The following is an 18037-nucleotide window of genomic DNA, read 5'->3' as shown; positions in this document are numbered from 1 at the left end:
TGTCGGCGATAAATCACCCCGAAAACACGAGGGATACAAGGAGAACCGTGCTGAGGGGGCAGCGGGTCGTCGGGGCTGCTCACACCGTGATTGTCCCTTGTGAGGGCGGACACCCAGCAGCCGTAAAATAAATTAATTAGAACTACAGTGAGCGCGGGTGTAGCCCCGTGAGGCTGCAGTGTCTTTGTCACACCCTGAAATGTTCTTGTCCAGAAAATTAAGGGATAAAATTAAAAAGCTGTGCAGGCCGATGCTCTGAGGGCTGGGCTGGAGCCCCCAGCAGGGAACAACATCTCCTGTCCAGCTGCCCCAAGCCTCTGCGCCTTTAGTGATTATTTATTTAGAAATAAATGGGTTTTTCTCAGCTGGATGAGTGCTCTAAGCTCCAGGCTGTGACAGAGGATGGTGTGCTCCCTGGGAATTTATCAGAGTCAGGGCTTCTCCCAAAGTTTCCCTCTGTGCTCAGGTACCAGCCTGGTGCATTTCCTATTCACCAGATTTTGTACCGTGTTGCATTTGTTAAAACCACAAATTAGCTTTGCAACTGTTTAAAAAAAACAAACCCAAACAACCTTGTAATTAAAACCTTTGAGTAAAGTCCTCAGGAAACAATCGATATTGGGATAAGTTACAGAACATTGTGCAGCTACGTTTAAAGACAGACTTTACAGGAATAGAAAAAAACAATTGAAAAGGAAAATACATTTATCAGACATACATAGAGAACAAAAAAATAAGAAATCAGTCCAATAATCAACAGCTTTTGCTCCAATACACAGCAAACATTCCCACCTGGCCACTGTGACAATGACATTTCCAGGCAGGATGTGAACAGTGGAGAAGAAAGTGCAGATTTAATTCTGCATCAGCTGCTGTGGGGATCTTCAACTGCAGTGGCACCCAGGGAGCTCGTGGTGGGAATTCTGAATGGGGGGATGTTCACCTGCTACCAGGGAAATTCCTGGTGGGAATTCTGCTTGAGGGGATCTGCACCTGAACCAACACCCAGGGAATTCCTAGTGGGAATTCTGAGTGGGGAATCTCCATCTGCTACCAGGGTGTTCCTGGAGGGAATTCTGAGTGAGGGGATCTGTACCTGAACCAGGGAATTCCTGGTGAGAGTTCTGAGTGTGGGGATCTTCAACTGCTCCCAGGCAATTCCTGGTGGGAATTCCAAGTGGGGGAGATCTTCACCTCAACCAGCACTCAGGGAATTCCTGGAGGGAATTCTGAGTGGGGGAATCTTCACCTGAATCAGCACCCAGGGCATTCCTGGTAGGAATTCTGAGTGTAGGCATCTGCACCAGCACCCAGGGAGTTCCTGGTGGAGCTCAGAGTGGGGATGTTCACCAGAACCAGCACCCAGGGAGCTCCTGGTGGGAATTCTGAATGAGGGGATCCCACAGGTAGTCCCTGGTGGAGCTCAGGGTGGGGATGTTCACCAGAACCAGCACCCAGGGAGTCCCTGGTGGGAATTCTGAGTGTGGGGATCTTCAACAGAACCAGCACCCAGGGAGTCCCTGGTGGAACTCAGAGTGGGGATCTGCACCAGAACCAGCACCCAGGGAGTCCCTGGTGGAAATTCTGAGTGAGGGGATCTGCACCAGCACCCAGAGAGTTCCTGGAGGGAATTCAGAGTGGGGATCTGCACCAGAAGCAGCACCCAGGGAACTCCTAGTGGGAGTTCTGAGTGGGGAGATCTCCACCTGCTGCCAGGGAGTCCCTGGTGGAGCTCAGGGTGTTCCCCGGTGCCCAGGAGCAGCAGTGGCCCCTCAGTCCATCATGGCCCTGAACTGCTGCGTGTACTGGGCCAGCTGCTCGGCCTGCTCCCGCAGCTCCCGGCTGGCTTCGGCGTTGGGGAATTTCAGGGCGGCGCTTTTGGTGGCCAGGGCCAGGTTCTTGAGCAGGCTGCAGAAGCGGCTGCTGCTGTGCAGGATGTCGCTGCGGGCCTCCCTGTCCTGGCTCTCCTGGCACAGGGCATCCACCAGCCTCTGGCCCACCATGATGATGAGCTTGCTGTGGGAGATGAAGATTTCGGGGGGCTGCTGGCTGCTGAGGCTGGCGCTGAACACGCCCAGGGCCTTGTGCAGGGCGGCGAAGCACAGCCTGCAGTGCTCGGGGAGGGGCATTCTCCTGCCAGGCTCCTGCCTGCTGGCGTTTTCAGTCTTTTTTGAACATGGCAAGACCTGGAGAAAGAGTTAAAACAGGAAAATATTCAGCCTGGTGTCACACGCTGGTGGTTCTTTGGTTGCTCTACCCTGAATTTTTGTGGTCTCCAAATCGCCACACCCCGGAGCCTTTACAGTAATTTCTCTTTCCACAAAGTGTTGGAAATTCTCCTGATTGCTTTTTTCCCCTAAATACAGTTTTAATATTGGATAGCACACAAAGTGCTGCAGCTGAACATCAGTCCTTTACACAGTCTGGCCTTGAAGCTTTCAAATAATACAAAACATTGATCTTTAATGGACCTAATTGGGGTTATGAATGATTAAAATGCACAAAACAGGAGTCAGTTTAGTGCCAGTGCAGGATAAGGTACTTTGAAATACTGATTCTCACAGCCTTATCTCAAATGATGCTGAAAGGCAATAAAATAAACTGTATGACTTTAAACTGGAGTGGAAAATAAGTGCTCTTCACCGGTTTTCAGTGGTAATTCTGGGAAATGATCTCTGAGAAGCAGATAGGACTCTATGTGTAGAGATGCATGCCTGAATGCAAATTACTCTGAGTTTTAGCAAGCACAGAAATCAGAGACTAAAAGCCCTCATAAATAATATTTTCAAAGTCAGAAATACCTTTGAGTTTGACTCTGTACTCTTCTTTGCTACTTCTTTACCTGAAATGACTTTCTGTGCCTGTTGCAAATTAAAATGAAAGCAAAGTTGAAACAACTACATAAAGTATTTAAATATAAATGTGGTTTTCTCTTATTTCATGGGGAAACAATTACTTGCTCTGCAGCCTTCATGTTGCAAATAGAAATGGGGGATTTTTTAGAAGGAGCTGCAGGTTTTTTCCTCCTAAAAATGATCCTGCAAGATCTGAGACTGAAACCAACATCAACAAAACATTTCAGTGTAACATTCCCTAAATTTTAAGGACAAACAGCATTTCTTTGGGAAACTAAGGGAGATATTCTTAGTAGATACTTTAGTGATTCTGAGGAGATTCTTACAATCATCCAGAATTGTTCCAACAGATAATTCACAGAGTTTAATTTCTATGCAAATGAGATTTCCATCCAAGTTAGGAAGGAACATCTCTTGTCGTGCCAAACACAATGTAGTGGCAGGAAGAGAAAAAAGAGAAGTAAGGTATTGCTAACTTCCAATGAAACCTACTTCCCAAATGAATTCAAGCTGGCAAGAATGATAAAAATACTTGATTTCCTCTGTTGATTAAAATTACTGCTCATTGTACACGTGCCATCCAGCACTGTCCCAAAATCCTGGATCTTTGTAAATCTGGAAAGGGGGATGTAGTGCAAACTGAATGTGGCACTGCTAAGTAAAATAGTGCTGCTAGTGAACAGCCCAACATCTGCAAAGGGTGAGTAGTGAAGAGAGGAAACCCCGGTGCCACTGACCTGTAACTGGACATAATCACAATCCTCACTGCAGTTTTCCTCTGGTTTCTGCACAGGGACCTGGCTTTGGCTGGGTTTCTCAGGAGCATTTCTCTGCAGTGACTCAATTTCTACTCTTCTTGGCATTGGGATCTGTTTTGCCATTTTGCATTCCGGATTCACTTTTGGTTGCTTCTTTTCTTGCTCTTTCTCATTCCTCTTGAAGAGCAGTTTCCCATTGGCGATGATGATGGACACAAACCTCTTGATATCATCTGGAATTGTCCTGGCCACCATAACAAAGCGATCCAGGTCATCAGGGTTGCTCTGGGGCTTCCTGAGCACCAAAGCCTCCAGGGCCCAGCTGCAGCTGTTGAGAGCTTCCCTCGTTTCTGTCAATATTTTATAGGAGTTCATGAGGATTTCCAGCTGCTTTTTAATTCTGGCCTGCAGGTTGCTATCCGTGACGTTGGAGGCGTTTCCCTTCAGGGCTTGAGCAAAGGCCAGGAATTCTCCCAGTGACACCTTTATGTGGTCCACTGCTCTGTGGATCTCCTCCAGGTTTTTCTCCAGGTGCTCCTGCAACCTCCACTTGCTGCTCACAAAGATCATTAAACTGGCGACGGAGCTGGACACGCCGTGCTGCAGCCGGGTCAGGGTCTCGATGGCTGCTTCCAGCTCCAGTTTGATCTCTTGGACAGGCTCTGGTGATGGTGACAGCCTAGAAAACGACTCAGCAGAAGGGTTGGAGGATGAGGAGAGAGTGCTGCTTCTGCTGTCCACGCTAGAGACACACAAAGTGTCATTTTCCGACTTGGCATCCATGGAGAGCTGTGGAGAAGCACCGTGTGCTTGGTCACTGTTGTTTTCCATCTCTTTCTTGCAGTGCCCAGCACTGGGCAAACCTTTGGGAATATCATAAACGCTCTCCTCAGAGATCTGGCTGTCAGCCTTGGCAGCCAGGAGCCTCGGGGGCAGCTCAGAGCTGCCGTTGTGTGGCAGGAGGAGCGCGTCCCGTGAGGGTGGGACGTCGTACAGGGGGATTTCTGGAAGCGTTAATTTCCGCTGTGCTGGCGGTGGAATGTCGTACAGCTGTGGGTTCCCAGCCTTGGCTTCAGCTGGAGCCTTGTACCTGGCTGGGGGAATGTCATACAGCACCTGCTTCTCCCCAGCCTGCCCGGGAGGGCTGGGTTTGAATCCGGAATTTTCAGGGGATACTGGGATATCGTAAATCCATTCGGACTTCCGAGGGTTTGGCAAGGTGTTGTAATGGCCCCAGAACTTCCTCTGAGATTTATTTCCTGAGTCATCGAGCTCTCTTTTGGGAGGGACATCATATAACTGCAACAGAGCACAGAGGGTTCATAAGCCATCTTTATAAATGAGAATGAGAAGCAGAACTGAATTCTCAGAGCACACAAATGTGTGCAGCTCCACTGATGTCGATGGAACAGCACCACAGAAAGGCTGCCTGTATTTTTTATTTTCTAGCATGCACAAGCTGCATGTATAAAAGGTAAAGTATTTGGAGCACAGGTGATTAGATCCTACAGCAGAGTCCCCAGCCAGTGAAATCTGTAGACACTTGATTTTTCCCCCCTCACATGCACACCTTTTCAAGCAATAAATCACCAACAGACATAACTGAATATGCTCAAACACTAATAAATTTAATTTTTGCTTCATACAGATATTTGTGTGTACAGCTGGAGTCTACGCTGGGAAAGGGGCATTCAGGACCTTCTGTTGTGTAAGAAACAGTGGGGAAGAGATGGGAAACCTGTCCCTGCTCCAAGGCAGGAGTGACAGATTATTGTGTGCCCACCAAGCATTACTTACATTGCCTGCTGGTGAGTCCTGGCTGCCAGCTCCTCCTCTTTCTGCCTTGGATGGGGTCTTGTAAAGCTGCTTCTGCTCTGCCTGGAAGCTCTCAGTGGATCTGCCCAGCATGGAGCCCTTCCTTGTGCTGGGGGGAGTGGCACCACTCTGCTCAAAAGGAAAATAAATTGTTTATTTTAATCCTTTTAGAGCCCACTGGGGCCCTGAGTGGGATCAAAGGCTTTGGGCGAGACATGAGTGGGTTGGGTCTGAGCAAGGATCACCCAGGAAATCTGTGGATAATGATGGGCTCAAGCCTGCACTCCAACATTTATAGGTTTCCAAAAGTGACAGCGGGTTGGAGGGTGACAGTGCCACCTCTCCAATGACACTGGACAAACCAACAGTCTATCAGATTTTTCCTCCTCCATAAAAGAATGCAAAACAATGAGTTATTTACATAAAGTGTGTGAGAAAGTTCGTTACAAGAATGTAACCATCAGAAGGTTTAGAAAATCTTAAAAAATCAGGGTGACATGTGACATTCACTGAGCTCAGGGCAGTGGGACAGCAGCAGCAGGGACAGGATTGTGTAACAGGACACGTCACAGTGGTGTGACCAAATCCAGGGTGTGTTTTTCCCAGGAGGAGGATGGTGGGGTGACATTTAATTTCTTGTGGACGTGGGCTTGTGACTCTTCTCTGAACACTCCCAAATCACCCCCAGCAAATGACAGCACCACATTTCCTCATGGATTCCAAGGCAGAGAGGGAGACAGGTCAATTCTACTGTCACCCTATTTGCTTTCTGTAAAATTGGGAAGAAAATAATCTATTTTTAGCTCAAAACCTCAGTTCTCCTGAGTTTCTCAGAAATTTAGAGAGCAACGTGTCTTAAATCTGGTGCATTTCTAGTAAGCACTTCCATTTTTTCTATTATAATTCCAAGGCAGAGAGGGTGACACTACTGATGTCTTACTGAATTTTCTGTATCAGTGTCAACCCCTCTGCTTCAGAATCCATGGGGAAATGCCTTACTGACAGAAAAAATGGAAATATTTATTAGATATGCAGCAGACTTAAGACACATTGCTCTAAATATTTAAGAAACTCTGGAGAACTGAGGTTTTGAGCTAAAACCAGATGATTTTCTTCCCAATTTGGCAAAAAGCAAACAGGGTGACAGTAGAACTGAGCTGCAGATGTGCTCTGAGGTGCTCCAGGGTGGCAGCTGCAGGGAGGGAGGGGACAGGACTCACCTGTGGCAGGGGGGACCCTCGGTGCTGCGAGGAGGGGACATCGTACACCTCACCCCTGATGTTGGGGGCTGAGGCCCTGCAGGCTCTGGGCAGGGTAAGCAGGTGCTTGGAGGGGAGAAAAAATAGTAATAATAACAATATTAATAATATTAATAATAGTAGTATTTATTATTATTATTATTATTATTATTATTATTATTATTATTAAACAACTGCATCAGCAAGAAGCTTTGAAAAGTCATTCAGCTGAAAAATCCACTGATGTAATCCCAAAAATCCACTGTTGGAGTAATCACTCTTAAATGATAAAAACCTTCAGCTCTTCACTGAAAGTGAGAGACAGGAGCTGACCTCACAGGCAATAGCATGTTTATTCTCAAATAATTCTCCCTCACCAGCATTTCTGGTGCATTTTAGATAAGATCTGACCTGGCACAAAGACAATCTGCCTTACTAACCACAGGGCAGAAAAGATTTGGAGAAAATCCAGCTGCAGTTATCACTTAAAGCTTTAAACTGCCCAAAAGCAGAACCACTTAAAAAAGGAAGTGGGGAAATTTCGACTTCTCCAAGGCCACAGTCATTGGGTCAAGCCAATTTAATGTCAGAGCAGCAGAAAAGTGCAGGCTGAGCATTACTCTGTAGTTATGAACAAATGACTCATTTGGAAGGATTAAACCTTGATGTCCTGTCCGGCTCCATCAACAGGGAATTGTATCTTTGCAGTCAGATTGATTAAAACATAATTTGAGCAGCCATGACCAGATCTGTGGGACAATTTATGTCACAAAATATGAATGCTGGGTTAGGACTTTTCTTTAGATTTTAGATTTTTTAGATTTCTTTTAGATTTTTAGAATCAACCACCAAAAGATGGAATTTTGTTCATCCAGCCTGCCTTGAGCCTGGCTGCCCTCAGCAAAGCACTGACCTCCAGAAACACTGCTGGGGTGAGGTGTTACAGGAAATGTTAAACTGGTTTTGAACTGGAGGGAGTGATTCCCATCGTGCAAGTCCTGCAGCAGCTAAATGTGGGGGAAATATGGGAGAGGAGGAAGAGTGCAGCTTCACTCTGCCTGGTTCAGCTCTCATGTGGGAACAGGGAATGAGGAGTGAGCACAAATCCCCTGAGTGCTGTGATAGAGAATCACAGAGCCACAAAATGGTTTGGGTTGGGAGGGATCTGCAAGACCATCTCTTCCACCCCCTGCAAAGGACAGGGACACCTTCCACTATCCCAGGCTGCTCCAAACCCCCTCCAGTGTGGGCTGGAACTCCTCCAGGGATGGGGAATCCTGGGCAGCCTGTGCCTGAATTCGAGCATCTTCCTTACAATCAGAGGCACAACTTCCCTGAGTGAAAGGGTAAAAGGTAAAAACCATCCTTAGGCCAGGTCTGCTTCCAGATGGACAAATCTGACAATCCAGCAGAAAGGAAACTCACTGGATGTTACATGTTGGCACTTTTGGCCAGTCCTGTCAGTGGCAGTAGAACCAGAAGGTGCCCTGGGTGTGAGGCAGAAGCAAGGAGGTTTCTCTGTGGGGTGAAACACCCCGGCTCTGAGGGATTCATTCTTGTTTCACTGCTTTCACTCAGCTCCCCCAAAGACTCACAGTGGCTTTTCCCAGCTGCTCAGAGCACAGCTGAGTATGGCAGGAGCTTTGCCAGCTGTGCCACAGGATCTCTGTGGGATGGTCTGGATTGTTCTGTGCTCCCTGAGCTCCCCTGCCTTGGGGACAGCCCGTGACCACCGGGGTGCAGCTGGTGTGGGGACAGCTGGGACACTGTGCCACAGGCAGCCCCACTCTCAGCTTCTGGATAACCATCAAATGGGACATTTCTTTTTCATTCTTCATTCTTTTTCATTCTTCATTCTTTGTCATTCTCCATTCTTTTTCATTCTCCATTCTTTGTCATTCTCCATTCTTTGTCATTCTCCATTCTTTGTCATTCTCAGACAAGGCACAGCTTAGGTGGATAAACTCATGAAATGAGGCAGGGAGAGCCAAGGAGCTGCTCTGCCAGACCATTCATCCACATAATGAATAGATGACATTTTCCACCTGATTTGCTGGCACAACATGGAAAATGGATGCCAGTCTCTGATTCAGTTTGCCAGAGGCTCCTTGAGGGTCAGGAATGTGGGGAAATCAATGACAGCAAGTGCAGAGGAGTCTCGTGTAGCTGTACTCGGTTTGAGTTTGAGCTGTGGTTGTGCAGTGCAGCTGAAAAGGAGGTTCTGGTCACCAGGGATGCCCTGAGTTTGTTGTTTTCCAGCCCCCAGCTGGCACCCAGCAGGAAGCAGCAAGGAGGTTTCCATCACTGGCCTTCCCCACAGCAGGAGGCAAGGGGGCTCAATGAGCCCCATAAATCAAACCATCATTAAATCAGCCTAAAACACCATATAGCTGAACCTTCTTCCTTTTCCTTTCTCAATTAGCATTTCAAATGTGATTTCCATACACAGGATAAAGAGCCACCCAGGGCTGGAGAGCTCACAGAACTGAACAAAACCTCACACTCAAACTCTGTCCCCACCTGCTCTATTTCCCTTTCATTATGAAACATTCCCCACTCATTTTTTTCCTGAAGAAAGCACAAGGTTTTGATGGTAAAAACCAGTGAGATGTAATCAAATTGCATGTTCCATGTATGCTTGAAAGTCAAACTGAGAGAAAGAAGAGCCAGGCTATGGAGCTGTAATGAAACTCTGGAAAACCAGTTTGTTCTCCTCTGTAACTGGGGGAACTGGTGGCAGCTCTCCTCCTGTACACCTTGGTCAACATCTCAGCAGCAGCAATAAAGGGCTGGGAGAGAAACTGAGGGCACAGAGCAAAACTTTGTGTCCTTCTGTGTCTGGCAGGGGCTGCTGCTTGGTGCAAATGACAGCACAAAAGACAGGCAGCAGCATTCTGAGCTTGCTGAGCTGCTGGAGACAGTAAAACCCAGAGCAAACCCAGCAATCACACACCAAAGGGTGATTTTTTAAAAAATTATGAATCGTGTTCCTGTGCAGATGGATGTAAAGACTCCACATGTGCCCGGAGGGCTCTGGATGGCTGCTGGAGAAGGTTCTGTGTCTTGTTATTTTAACTTTGTAAATAATTTATAGATTCTCCCAAACAAATGGTATATTCTTTACTTCCTGCCCTGTTTTACAGCTGTTTCAAACTGTCAGAAAGGTGAGGGAGCACAGAATGTAGAGAATCTGTCACCCAGAGCAGCATTTCTCACCCCATGCTATAAACTGAGGGGTATTTCCTAAACACCATCCATTCTTCTGCTGCAAACTGCACTGAAAATCCCAGGTTTCCTTATTTCCGTGCCCCCAGCCATTGTTTTAACAAAACATCTGAGTTTTTCGAGCTCACCTGGTGTGTGGAGCGCTTGGTCCTCTCGCTGAGCATTCATAAATTGATGGGAATTTCCTAAACACTATCCATCCCTTAGCTGCAAACTCCACTGAAAATCTCAGGTTTCCTTATTCCCCCCTCCCAGCCATTATTTTAACACCAACACCTGGTTTTTGGGAGCTCACCTGGTGCGTGGAGTGCTTGGTCCTCTCGCTGAGCAGCTGTGCCGCCAGGGCTGGCACCTGGTACACGAGCTGGGGCTGGACCCAGCCCTCCATCTTCTCGTAGGTGGCCGAGGGCGCCGTGGGCACCGTGGGCATTGTTGGCACGGAGGGCACGGAGGGCACCTGGTAGATGCCGTGTGCGGCTGGCGGCTCCGGGCAGGGCGGCAGCAGCTGCAGGCGGTTGGCAGGGGCCAGCCCGTGGTGGCCGTGCAGGGAGCAGTGCCACCAGCCCTGGCTGCCCGCCACGTGCTGCTCCAGCACCGTCACGATGTCCCCTCTGCGGAACGCCAGCTCGTCCGAGCACTCCGCCTTGTTGTCGTAGAGCGCCTTGGCCAGGCTGTGCTGGGGACACGAGCACACCCACACTGTCACACTGTCACACTGTCATACCCATGCCAGGCCTCACTTCCACCCTGCTGTTCCCACCCTGCTGGGATCCTTTCCCCACCTGGGTCTCGGTTTGATTCACCCACCCCTCTGCACGTTGAACAGCTTCTCTCCAGCACTGAGCTGGAAAATCATCAAGCAGGGTCAGTGGAGCTCTTCAAAAGAGATTAGAAAGGAAATAAAACCCAAAAAACAAACCCTAAAGGTTTTCCAGCTAAGGCAGGGCTTAATTAAATTCCAACTTTCAGGACAGACCCTCCATACTGTGGAGCTGGAGAGCACATCTTTGCCATCACAGTTAAATGTGGCACTTTGTGGTTGCAGTAAGGCAGGAAAATCATCAAGAAAGGCTTCATAAAATCAGGCTGCTCTGGCTGGCCTGTTTTTCCTCTAAGACAAGCTGGCACTGTGCAAGTTCCCATGTAAAACAATCCTGGTATGAGCTGTTTGTTAACATAACAATCTATTCCTGGGTGAAAAGCAAACAGTTTTCACACCATTAGATAGAGAAATGAAAACTATCCCTCACAAACAACTTTTCCTGCATGTCCACACTGGGGTTTGAGTGACCAATCAATACAGGATAACAACTTGTTAATGACCAATAAAATAATTAACAAGCAAGCTCCTGATCAATTGGGAGTCCCACACCAGGTCTGTAAAACTGTATAAAAAGGAGTTATGTGAATAAAGAATGGGCTTGTTCCACCTTGAAGAAAATGGAGTCCGTGTGATTTATTCCCATACTTTGTGTCTGCTATGGTCAGTGCAATAAAGAAATAGATAATAAAATTACTGTGATACGTTTCTTCATCACCTTTTCCTGCTTGAGGCCTTTAAAGAGCACTGCTAATCATTATTTAGATTTATTATATTAGACTTACATATATTGAATTTGTAAGCTAAAACACAAGAAGCTCCACCTCAAAATGAGGAAGAACCTCTTTCCATGAGAGCCCTGGAACAGCTGCCCAGGGAGGGTGTGGATCTGCCTCTCTGGAGACACCCAAATCCACCTGGGTGGGTGCATTCCTGCCTTGTCACCCTGCCTTGGGGCTGGGGCTGGACTCGGTGATCTCCAGAGGTCCTTTTCAACCCTAATGGCTTATACAAAAAACAGGGATCTATTCTGTGATCCCTATATGAAAAATAGGGATCTGTTCTGTGATCCCTATATGAAAAACAGGGATCTAGTCTGTGATCCCTATAGAAAAAAATAGGGATCTATTCTGTGATCCCTATATGAAAACTAGGGATCTGTTCTGTGATCCCTATATGAAAAACAGGGATCTATTCTGTGATCCCTATATAAAAACCAGGGATCTGTTCTGTGATCCCTACATGAAAAACAGGGATCTAGTCTGTGATCCCTATATGAAAAATAGGCATTTTTCCCATTGTCTGTGAATTCTTCATCTCATAATTACTCATTACAAGATCACAGAATCATGGAATGATTTGGGTGGGAAGGGACATTAAATAACATCCCATCCCACCCCTGCCATGGCAGGGACACCTTCCACTGTCCCAGGGTGCTCCAAGCCCTGTCCAGCCTTCCAGGGATGGGGCAGCCAGAGCCAGCAGGTAGCTTCAGTCACCTGAGGCTTTTTTGCAAAGGGTAGAGAAAGCTGTGGATGTCATTTTTTAGGTTTTTTTCAGTACAAGATAGATACTGCTTTTAGCTTTAAAATGGACTGTCTGCTCCCAGGTCAGTGGGACACTGGCTGTGCCTCAGCATGAATTCCTTATCAGAAAGTGCAAGTAATGTCCAGAGAGATAGCACCCAAATAGGAAACGTGATGCCCTGTATTTTTGTGCAGAGCATTTGCTGTGAGGCAGCAGCTGGCCTGAGGCTGCAGCACAAGAACTCAAATGTGTCAGCTCAGCTGGCGACCAGGGCCCGCTGTTGGCTGCAGGCATTTCCTGAACAATGGCTTTTTGTGGGACGGGGCAGCTGCCAGGGGGGACAGCAGCCCCCTTGGCCTCCTGCTCCAGCCTGGCTCGTGCCTGGAACATGGGAGTCACTTTGGATGGGGACAATGCCAAATGTTGGAGTCAGGAATCCCCCCTGGGCCAGGCTGGGGCTCCACACTGACAAAAAAATGGAGAACAGCCAACTTTTCATGTTATCCATAAACACTGCTGGCTCCTTGGGCTGGGTGCTGCACAACCACACTCCTGAGGGACAGGTCCTCTCAAAAAAAGGAGAACAGCCAACTTTTCCTGTTATCCTTCAACACTGCTGGCTCCTTGGGCTGGGTACTGCACAGACACACTCCTGAGGGACAGACCCTCTTCTTCTGCCCCTTTTCCACATGAAGAGCCTCATCCAGGCACACACAGGAAAAGGGTGAAGGGCCAGCAAGGCTGGGCTCAGGGTGTGAGCCTGGAGGGGCACACACAGCAAGGCTGGGCTCAGTCTGAGCCTGGCTGGGCACACACAGCAAGGCTGGGCTCAGGGTGTGAGCCTTGGTGGGCACACACAGCAAGGTTGCCCTTCCTACGTGCACCCACACAGCTGAGAGAAACCTTTGGTTCACACTGTGGTTTTAGAAGGCATCTAAATATTGACATTTCCCTTTTCCTGTGGAAACAGCACCCTCAAGATGCTGCTGAGCCTCATTTTATAACCAGAGACCCAAACCTTTCCATCAGAGGGGTCCCTGCTGGAGGCACAGCACACAATCCTTTGGCTTGGCCAATGAAGATGTGCAGATATTTATATTTGGGCCAGCAGCCCCCAGCCCGAGCCAGGCTGAGGCTGAACACTGTGGCTCAGATTTTGCATTTCTGGAGCTGACATCTGTGATCAACACAAACCCAGGACCTCTAGAATCATCCCAAATCAAGCCAAGCAGGAGATTATTAATGAATCAATTAAATCATAGGGCACTCTGGGAGACCTGACCTGGCTATAAAACAGATCTGTTCATGGATCATCTCATATCCCATCCAGAGAGATGGGAGGGAAAAATGAAAACTTTGACCAGAGAAGTGATGGAGACAAACCCTAAACTCCGGTCTGTAGAACATGACTGAACTGAGATTGTCAGACCATGCACAGGCGGGGTCAGTGGAGCTCTCAAAAAGAAGAGATTAGAAAGGAAATTAAACCCAAAAAACAAACCCTAAAGGTTTTCCAGCTAAGGCAGGGCTTAATTAAATTAAATTCCAAGTTTCAGGACAAACCCTCAATACTGTGGATCTGGAGAGCACATCTTTGCCATCCCCCGTCGTATTTCAGTATTTCAGCAAAATGTACAGTATTTCAGCAAGGTGCAGAGTATGTCAGCAAGGAATAGAGTGTGTCAGGAAGGTGCAGAGCATTTCAGGAAGGTGCAGAGCGTTTCAGCAGCCCAGCAGCAGCTCAGGGGGTGGGTGCTCGCTGCCCCTGTGCCTGCAGGGCCACGGTCGGGGTTCTCTGCAGGGCTGTGGGCAGAGCCCGGCCCTGCCTGCTCCCCCAGCTCCCCGGGGGTCTGTGAGGGATCCCCCTGTGAGCACCACATCCCTGCCCTGCCCTGGCTCCAAACAAGGGCTGCATTCCCAGACCCCGAGCCCTCGGGATGCTCAGGGAGCAGGGGCTGTGCTGGGCCACTGGGAGCTGCATTTCCCTGATACCCAGCACTGATACCCTGGTATCCCTGATATCTGGCTGTGCAGCGTTCTCTGGTGCTTTGTGTGTTGTGTCCTTAAATACCCAACGTGTAAAAAGCACTAAAGCAGCCCAGGTGAGGTCCAAGTGATTTTCCTTCTTTGCTTGCTGCCTCATCCCCATCGGCAGCCTTGCAAAACCTCTCCTAAGACAGAGAACATCAAAAAGCCCCACAAAAAGCACCTTGAGAGGCAGTGCTGGCGCTCTGCTCTCACTGGGTGGGTTTACACAAGCTGGAAAAGACCAAAGAGTGTCCCCTGCAGCCCCTGCCGAGGCACTGGGACCCCAGAGCCCACAGGGCAAGGCAGGCGGGTCCCACACTGGGGGAGTGACAGTGCAGGTCCTGGAACAGCTTCACCCCAAAAGTTCTCATCCTGCTGCAAGTGCATCTCCTTATTGGATTGTGGCTCAGATGTGGACAGGGTAATTCCCCTCCAAACTGGACTGGTCTCATCTTTGTTGTTTGCAGATCCTTGCCCAGCCCTGGCAGCCCCTGGGAGCAGTAGGGATGAAAGCTGCTCCCTCATGTTTATTAATGGAGAAACTGTAATTAAGGGCAGTAAAGCTGATCAGTGCCCAGGTCTATAATGTAAAATTTTATACCCTCAGAGTGACATCTGTGCTCTGTGTACACAATAGATATTTATGCTAAGGATGGAACGTCCCACTGTTACTAAAATCTCCTGGTGCCTCTCCTATCCCAAGCCTGATCTTCATGCAACAGAGAAAAAATATCATTATTAAATATATAAAAACATTGCTAGAAAAATCCAAGTGGACACAGTGATGTTCAGCACGTGAGAATTTCAGCATCTTCACCACAAGCCTCACAAAATTATTTCTCTATGCCCCCATCCCACTCAGTTTGTATTTGGAAATCTCAATTTGCTACCCTGTATTATTCCATGTGAATGGGTACTGCACTATTTCACAGCATTTCAGATAAAAAATATATTTTTCATTTACTATCTTCAATTTGCTTCTTAAAAACCCCTGTTGAGATCATGTACATAAACTGGGAGTTTATTCTCTATAAACTGAGAACAAACTCCCACTTTAATCCTGGGAGTTTTTGTGGATTGAAATATTTCTCATGTTGCACATCAATATATGAGTGAGCTCTTTTACTGCAGGAAAGTGGGACTTAAAATATTTGAGGAGGAAGAGATAGAGGGCTGTGTTTGCTAAACAGTTCTGCTCATCCATCAGAGACACCTCTGACATGTTTACAGAGCAGCTTCCAGTTAATCTCTTCACCTCCCAGCAAAGCTGCAGAAATAAACATCCCCCAGCATCCCTGAGCTGGGAACAGCCTTCCCTGAGAATTCCCTGTGAACCCCAGACCACTCTGAGTCACTGAAGTTTTGCTCAGCTAATTGTAGAGGGTTCACATCAACATCCACAGGAAAAGAGGAAAATTTACCTTAAAAGCTCAGATCATTCTCCACCTGCATGTGCAGCATTTCCTGTGACCTGCAGAAAGTCCTTCTGCATTTCTTTGCTTTGTTTGTGTGTTTTGGAAAAGAAATGTTCAGCTCATGCAGAAGTTTTGTGTGAGCTTCGAGGAGGGATGAACATCAGGACTTGCTTTTGTTGCTTTTATTGATTTTGTGGGGGTGGAAGCAGGTGTTGATCACAGGTTTTGAATTTTAAATTTGATCAAATACAGAAGCAGCACTTAAAAAAACGAAGCTTACAAATCCTGCAGCTTCACACGGCACTGCTGCAGAGGTGGGAATTACAAGCTGCAGTTCTGCTAATTTCCCCCGAACTCTCTTTTCTCCACAAATGAAGTCATTCAAATTCTGTGTGTGTTAAAATCACAAGAAGGGGAAAGTGCAGCCAGGATTTCACCCCACTCAGAGCATTTTTACAGGAGTGCTCTCATGCCCAAGCTCAAGGGAGAATAAACTGCCCATTCCAGGGGTGTGGGTCCTCAAACCTTTCTTTTTCCCATTTACACCCAATCACTTCAGGGTTTTTAAATTTTTTTAAACCTTTTAGTATCTTAACTACACCTCACTACATTTATTTCTAGATGTGGCTTTGCAGATACAGAAAGTCCTGATGTTACAAGTGTCCTCCCCATAGCAGGGTCCTCACCCTCCTGTGAATCAGGCAAAACATCCCCAGGGAAGCTCAGCAGGAGCAAATGGACATTTTTCATTGAAAAATAGAAATTTTCAGGAATCCCTGCTGCTGGAGGTGCCAGGCTGCTGTCCCTGCATGCTGTGCCCTTTTTCCCTGCTGTGGCAGCAGTGGGGAGCTGAGGGCAGGGTGGGGAATTCTGATCCACCCAGAAGCAGCAGCAGCACAACTCCCACAGCTGCATCTTCCTGGCTGCACTGAGCAGCCCCCAAAATCTTGTTCTCACCCCCAAAATCTTGTCCTCACCCCCAAAATCTTGTCCTCACCCCCAAATTCTTGTCCTGACCCTGCCCTCTGCCCAGCCCTGCAAGGGTCGTGTTTGTGAGATGAGTGAGATGCACTGAATAAACGGAGGAGTGGATGGTTTCTGAGTGGGTACCGCTGAAGTTGTCACGTTTCTCCGGGCAGAGGGGGTTTGCAGCTGGGCTAATCCCCGGTGAGAGTGCCCAGGTCCGGGCAGCAGCTGGGCTCTGCTCCCTGGCTGTCATTAGCAGGGGACACACGGTGACAGCCCAGCCCTGCCTGCCTGCCCAGCTGAGCCACCCCTGTCACAGCCCCAGCCCTGCTCTGCACAAAGCCCAGGCACAAACGGCTGCAGAATGGGTTTGATCCATCACTCATCCCCCCCCACACCAGGAGAAAAGAGTATTTCCCAAAAATGAGTATTTCCCAAAAAGGAGTATTTCCCAAAAATGAGCGCTGCTTTCCTCCCCTGCAGGATGTGGCCAGTCCTCACCCTCGAGTGCAAAGGCTTTCCCAGGCTCACAGAGCTCAGACTGAAATTACTTGGCTTTTTCCTCATCACACAGTGACCTCAATTCTTGAGACATTTCCATTACCCATTTTCTAGGAGTCAATGCAAAACCATCATCTCTTTTGAGGTAAAGCACTGCTCAACTCTTAACTTCGTTTTTTTTTCCCCAAGAAAATGTGGAAGTGACCAGTCTGAGTCACTCCTGATCATTTCTAATAAACTTGTCATTACTCAATGCACACAGAGCAAACCCTCACTCTCCTCTGCCACGCTGGTGCTCTTGAGAAACGGTTAATTTGGGTTATATTTTAAAAATTCAGTTAGTGATGTGCAAATCAGCTGAACACACACACACACTGCAAAGAGACCCCGCCAGATGCAGATTTTACCCTCTGCCCACTACAAATGGAATCAGGAAAGTCACTGAATCAACTGCAGCAGAAAGAAAAGAGCCCAGAACTCACACTGACCTTCATTTTGCTGTGTGTCCCTGTTAGTCCATCACCTGAGGAGGAGGAGGAGGAGGATGAGGAGGATGAGGAGGATGAGGAGGAGGAGGATGAGGAGGAGGATGAGGAGGATGAGGAGGATGAGGAGGATGAGGAGGAGGATGAGGATGAGGAGGATGAGGAGGAGGAGGAGGAGGAGGATGAGGATGAGGAGGATGAGGAGGAGGATGAGGATGAGGAGGAGGAGGAGGAGGAGGAGGAGGAGGATGAGGATGAGGAGGATGAGGAGGAGGATGAGGAGGAGGAGGAGGAGGAGGATGAGGAGGATGAGGAGGATGAGGAGGATGAGGAGGATGAGGAGGATGTCCCAGCCCTGCCGGCGGCTCAGGCAGCTCTGCAGGCTCTGCCTGGGAGCCGGGGGA

The 18037-nt window shown here is 48.1% G+C and overlaps 1 protein-coding gene across 1 annotated transcript; it reads right to left on the bottom strand.

The window, feature by feature from the left end:
• Window positions 1–1772: 1772 nt before the first annotated feature.
• Window positions 1773–17642, bottom strand: CASS4 (Cas scaffold protein family member 4). Its single transcript, XM_054274717.1, has 7 exons — window positions 17631–17642; window positions 10187–10567; window positions 6649–6753; window positions 5411–5557; window positions 3593–4912; window positions 2802–2861; window positions 1773–2186 (listed from the first exon to the last, which is right to left on the bottom strand). The coding sequence occupies exons 1-7, from the start codon at window positions 17640–17642 to the stop codon at window positions 1773–1775; spliced, it is 2439 nt and encodes an 812-aa protein (XP_054130692.1).
• Window positions 17643–18037: the final 395 nt, after the last annotated feature.

This window comes from Melozone crissalis, unplaced genomic scaffold (genome assembly GCF_028551555.1).
Source record: "Melozone crissalis strain CALT ecotype California unplaced genomic scaffold, PUWL_Pcris_2 ptg000017l_1, whole genome shotgun sequence".
NCBI classification, from domain to species: domain Eukaryota; kingdom Metazoa; phylum Chordata; class Aves; order Passeriformes; family Passerellidae; genus Melozone; species Melozone crissalis.
The sequence above is the reverse complement of the archived record's forward strand: the minus strand, read 5'-3'. Positions and strand labels throughout refer to the sequence as shown.